This window comes from Phalangium opilio, unplaced genomic scaffold (genome assembly GCF_054372755.1).
Source record: "Phalangium opilio isolate 3A_F unplaced genomic scaffold, DU_Popi_V2 ptg000089l_1, whole genome shotgun sequence".
Taxonomy (NCBI): Eukaryota; Metazoa; Arthropoda; class Arachnida; order Opiliones; family Phalangiidae; genus Phalangium; species Phalangium opilio.
Genome location: NW_028324194.1, coordinates 7,075,930 through 7,081,929, shown reverse-complemented (window position 1 = coordinate 7,081,929; position 6,000 = coordinate 7,075,930). Strand labels below are relative to the sequence as shown.

Here is a 6,000-nt window from a genome sequence, read left to right as displayed (position 1 = left end):
AAACTTGTGCACAAACAGAAGTCATAAACTTGTGCACATAAAGATTCCATAGACCTGTGCACAAACATCTTCCGTAGGCCTGTATACATACAGATCCCTTAGACTGACTCCAAACTGATGTCAAAGACTCGCGCACAATCATATGTCATAGACTTGTGCACAAACATGAGTCATATACTTGTGCACAAACATGAGTCATATACCTGTGCACAAAAATATAACATGGACCTGTGCACAAAAATATTACATGGACCTGTGCACAAAAACATTCCATTGACCTTTGTAGAAAAACATTCCATACCCCTATACTCAAAAATATTCCTTACCCATTTGCACAAAAATATCACGTACACCTGTTCACATAAATATCACTTACACCTGTGCACAAAAATATTTCATATCCATTTTCACAAAAGTATTCCGTACACATGTGAACAAAAATATTCCGTACACCTGTGCACAAAAATATTTCGTACGCCTGTCCACAAAAATATTCCGTAGACCTGTGCACAAACAGAAATCACAGGCTTGTGCACAAAAAAATGTCGTAGACTTGCGCAAAAAAAGATGCCATAGACATGTGAACATCAGATTCCATAGAGTTGTGCACAAACAGATTTCATACCCCTATGCACAAACAGATTTCATACTCCTATGCTCAAACAGATTCCATACCCATTTGCGCAAAAATAATCCGTAGACCCGTACTCAAAAATATTCCATAGACTTGTGCACAAAAAGATTCCGTAGACCCGTACTCAAAAATATTCCATAGACTTGCGCACAAAAAGATTCCGTAGACCCGTACTCAAAAATATTCCATAGACTTGTGCACAAAAAGATTGCATAGGCCTGTGCACAAAGAGATTTTATACCCCTTTGCACAAAAATATTCTGTAGACCTGTGCATAAACATATGTTATAGACAAGACTTGTGTATAAACATATGTTATAGACAAGACTTGTGTATAAACATATGTTATAGACAAGACTTGTGTATAAACATATGTTATAGACAAGACTTGTGTATAAACATATATTATAGATATTGGTAATCTAGTCGAATTATTTTAATGTTTAATCTAGTTTAATTATCTATAATCGGTAATCTAGTTTAATTACCTTTAATTGGTAATCTAGTTTAATTAGCTTTAATTGGTAATCTAGTTTAATTAGCTTTAATTGGTAATCTAGTTTAATTAGCTTTAATTGGTAATCTAGTTTAATTAGCTTTAATTGGTAATATAATATAATTACCTTTAATTGGTTATATAACTTAATTACCTTTAATTGGTAATCTGATTTAATTACCTTTATTGGTAATCTAGTTTAATAACCTATAACTGGTAATCTAGTTTAATAACCTATAATTGGTAATCTAGTTTAATAACCTATAATTGGTAGTTATCTTTAATTGCTTTCATTAGTAATCTAGTTTAATTAGATTTAATCTGTACTTCGCAACTAAATTAGTTGGACGCGCAAAAGTTATAATGACAATTAAGCTAGCTAATTGCCCTACCAATTTGATTAGCTAAAGCAAGTCACTATATCTACGGTAAAACGACGCTACTTCACCCATGCTTAAAAAAAGTAAGTTACAAAGTTTAAGGGTAAACCACATAATTCAGAGCATGTAATTTAATCTATGAAAAAAAATATTTAAAATTCATTTTTCTTAATGAAAAATTATAGGCGTCAATTATAAGTTTGGGGCTTTCATTTAAGACCGTTTTCAAATCTAACAAACGTATTGTCAACGGTAGTTAAAAAATGGGTGAGTTTGGAAAATTTCCTATGTTATTTCTAAGCACATTTTCTAGTTTTTCGCCATAATCTTGAATTAATTTTATGGAAACAAAAACCACTTTATGTTTTATAAAATAAATTATTGGATGGATTATCTTGAATAGGGCCCGGATTTTAGTTCAGTATGAAAAGATCAAAACAATGAACTTAAGTAAGCCTCGGAGGCTCCGTTACAACCAACCCAAAAACCTTCCTTATACTTTAGAGCCGTCATCAGGCCTTATCTACCGCTCCCTTAGAATTTCGAACTTCGGCATTCTTGGCTATGATTCATCCCTACCTATCGTCACCCCTAGATAAATAACATAATATTTATACCCGCAAATAATTCACGAGGTAAAACTCGACATCAAAAACAAGGGGCATGTTGGGATATTTGAAGATATCATCGAAGACATGGATGTTGCGATCAATGTCCACCGTCAATTTGGTCGACAGGTTGGCTTTGAAGACTTCCATCAATATGAAACAACCGACGAAGTAGGTGGCCAAGATAACCTTCTTGGCGGACTCGTACGTGTTCCCCAATAGTCTGGAGGATTAAGGAAGCAATCACGCACTCTATGAGGAATGCGTTAAACCTTTGCACAATGATAAATGCCAGAAAACCATTGACTCTAGGGATTCCTGACGGGAAACCTTTCGCTCTGCGACAAAGTTTAGGGAACTTCATAAAATTTAGATTTCAAATATATATGTCATTATAATATATTTTGGAAGCTTGTCGCAAATGAGTTAGAGTTGGGCTCCAATCTTGAATTAATTAGAGATACCCTTATTTATCATTGTGCAAAGTTTCACGCTTTCTTCAAAAAGTGTATGATTTCCAATAGAATTTTAATTTCTTTTCTAGCCTACAAGGTGTCGGGGACTCCGACAAGGAAACGGTGTACTCTCGGTACCAATCGCTTGGCAATCGTCAAGAAATTGAACAAGAAGAGAAAGAGAATGATAATCGTCCACACCTTCGAAAGGCAGTGATTTAGGTATAAGAAGTCTCCTAAAGATGAAACGTGTACGCACCTTCGGAAGAAAGACTTCAAGGATTGCACTCAGTGATATTTGGTAGTCGGGTTTTTGGAAATAAGACAACATGTTATATTCGTAGATCCGAAACGGGTCGCTTAAAGTTCGATTTAGCTTTTCGAGAGAATCGAAATATGGAGAGTGCACTTGCATCCAACGAGAATACATATCTCCTTCCTAAAACAGGTTACGAAACAAATTAAAATTTTCTCTTTCATTCGCGGTTCCGCCTGCACGACTAAAATCGTTCTAGTCCGAATTTAAGACTTACCGTTTTATACACGTTATCGGTGGGAATGTACGTTACGTTAATACTGCCAAAAATATTCAACACTTAACCTAAACGCCAGTACTTAAGATGTTAACGTATTGGAAATTTACCGGCCTTTCGGATATACTACGAAATCATCAATGAGCATATCTCCCTCATGGCGATTTCTCACGAGCATAGTTCTCTTCATGAAGTCATAATTGTTCTAAAATGAGAAGTCCTTTCAATTTATTATGAAACTCATATCGCCAAGAAAGGTAATGAGGTCGTCACGAGTAGTCCATATCGATGCACGAGGTACAACGCGATACCTGATTTCACTTATACAGCTAACGAAATATTTTATCACCAGGCCTAATTGCTTCAATTTATATTATAATAGACAGAGTTTCGAAGGGTCTAATCTAAACTCGAATTTATATTTTATATTCTCCGAGAAGAACGTTCCAATATCCTCGAAACCTTTGTCTGTCACCGTATTAGGTTTTAAAAAAATCAATCTGCGCCAGTCCCGAGAAATGCCTAGGACGCGGGCTCTTTTCTAATTAAGATAAACTCTCTGGATGACTACTATGCCTGTTCTATTTCCACGGTGCGTCTCAATCTAAGTTAATCCAACCATTTAGTAAAACATTAAAAGACGGGTTTCTTTAGTTCAAGAGATGTTTGTAGTCTTGCGAAAAAAGCGACACGGCAAATAACATAATCTATCGTGGCTTTGCCTTATTCACACCAAGGCATACGCGATACTCACACTCTCCACCACATATCTCATGGGCTCGTTCATGGTCAGCTTCGAGGTTTCTCGCCTGACTCAGACGTAGCGAACGAGGAATCACAGTAGAACTTTGCGCTAATTTGAAAGCAAAATACGCGAAGACTCACTCAATTTCGCATCTAGATTGCTGAAAACCAGACACGTTATTATAGCTTTGATGTAATCTACGCTTTCGACAGACGTTTTAAGAAATTATTGCCTTCTGCGATTTTTCAATTGAAGGAGCAATATTTTGTATTGCTAATGTAGTTTTGGTTCGATTCAGAATTGACTGGGATACATCGTCGCGAGTGAAGGTTGTGAAAAGCTAGCAGAATGTAATCGTATTGTTATATACTCATTCAATTACAATCTGCTAGTTTATATTGGGGACAGATAGTTCAATAGGACATATTTGTATTTTTTTTGTCATAAAACTACGTCGTTAGCTTCCGTTAGGGCAGTGGCGTTTGGTGTTGCTAGGCATCCCGCCCATTTACTATAATAATCTGTCATAATAATATACCGGTTTCCGCCTTCTGATACCACTAACGGGCTAAAATAATCAACTTCAATTCGTTGAAACGATGCGTACAGCGGTGGAATTGAATAGAAGACTCCACTCGGTTTTTTTAAGACTGCCTATTCGGCTTTGACAGTCAGCGCTGGAACATACATAATTCTGACAGAGCGGTATCCAAGAGAATACCGAATGATTTTAAAATAGACCATTCCATTATTGACATGGCTGAAGAGAACTTAACAGGGGCTAGAGGTGTTTTGAGAAGCACCGCTAGAGGCAGAGCGTGTTGCCTAGCCTCCCGCGTTTAGTGAACTGTGGCTCCATCTGGCGTTGCCTCTTAGCGAGTCGGAAGACACCTCTCCGCCCCTGCACGTTTGTTTCTCTACAAGTATTTACAGGAATGGTCTATTAGAATTACATTCAAATTTTATGGATAATTTATAATTTTAAATAAGTACCTCCGAAAAATCCCCTTTTAATAACAAAATTCTCGTGGCAAGCTCCATGCCGAATGAAATTTATCGCCTGATTTGAGAAAAATTGCGCGCGATGTGCCAATCGTGGCGCGTGCCTCAGGAGTTTTGTTAACAGGAAGGCAGGGCGTTACTCGATTGGTCGGAGGGGCTTATTTTCGGGAAGCCTTCACATGAGCAGTTCCCTTATGAGCGGATTTCATAATAGCGGTCCTCATAGCAACAGTTCTCTAAATAGCGGTTCCCGAAATGGCAGTTTACCCATTACAGCAATTACCGATACAGCGGTTCTCGTAAACGCGGCGTACCGTTACAGCAGTTCTCTATTAAAGAGCGGAAAAACAGATATGCGAAAAACGATAGTTGTTTATTATGGTTTAAGCTGGCCCAGCTGAGTTATATGAACCTAAAAAGAACTAGGTCAGATATGGATAATTTGGTTAGGTTAAAGTTGATTATTTCAACTAAATAGTATTAGGTCGGGTTTTGTTTCGTTTGGTTAGACTTATGTTAGTAATATTTTGGAAATGGTGTAACGATGTTACGCCTTCTACAAAATATTACTGTTTACAATAATTCTACCAAAACATGATGTTTTATTAGGTCACATTCCTGATTAAATGATCACGGAAAAGGTATTTGAAACCAACGAATATAACTGTATTATTAAGAAATGCTCGAAACTCAAGACAAACACTGCTATTTCCCAAAATAGCAGCCGCTATTTCTAAAACAGCAGTTTTGAAAAACTCCGCTGTTTTTTGGAATCGCGGTTGCTATTTCGAGAACTGCTCTACAGGGAACTGCTCATATGAGGTACACCCTTATTTTCAAATTAACCTTAAAATCTTAACGTAATTTGAATTTTAAAATCATTCGGAGATATTTCCTGGATGTTTCATTTTGCTGATTGGTCTTATAATTAGCAGAACAATCGATAAAAAATCACTAGATTTTTCATTTCATCTACCCTTAAACTACTTAATTTGTTCAATTATCTTTAGACAACTTATCACATTCAACTCCCTTAGTACGTATATGCTACGGCCTTCTTCAACGTTCAATCGAGAGAAAATTTATACCTACTACTGCAAGGATTTGAGCCCAACTTTAAGTCTCTGAATTTTCACGAGGAGGGTAA

At 36.6% G+C, this 6,000-nt stretch overlaps 1 protein-coding gene across 1 annotated transcript; it reads right to left on the bottom strand.

The window, feature by feature from the left end:
* Positions 1-1,709: 1,709 nt before the first annotated feature.
* Positions 1,710-4,209, bottom strand: LOC149647297 (uncharacterized). Its single transcript, XM_089849727.1, has 6 exons — positions 3,861-4,209; positions 3,217-3,311; positions 3,107-3,149; positions 2,833-3,012; positions 2,668-2,774; positions 1,710-2,341 (listed from the first exon to the last, which is right to left on the bottom strand). The coding sequence occupies exons 1-6, from the start codon at positions 3,891-3,893 to the stop codon at positions 2,122-2,124; spliced, it is 678 nt and encodes a 225-aa protein (XP_089705853.1). The 5' UTR covers positions 3,894-4,209; the 3' UTR covers positions 1,710-2,121.
* Positions 4,210-6,000: the final 1,791 nt, after the last annotated feature.

Coding starts and splice junctions, on each gene's coding strand:
- LOC149647297 (XM_089849727.1), bottom strand. CDS start 3,893: ATGAACGAGCCCATGAGATATGTGGTGGAGAGT. Junction 3,150..3,216: donor GTAGTATATCCGAAAGGCCG/GTAAATTTCCAA, acceptor TATTTTTGGCAG/TATTAACGTAACGTACATTC. Junction 2,342..2,667: donor GTCGGAGTCCCCGACACCTT/GTAGGCTAGAAA, acceptor TTAATCCTCCAG/ACTATTGGGGAACACGTACG.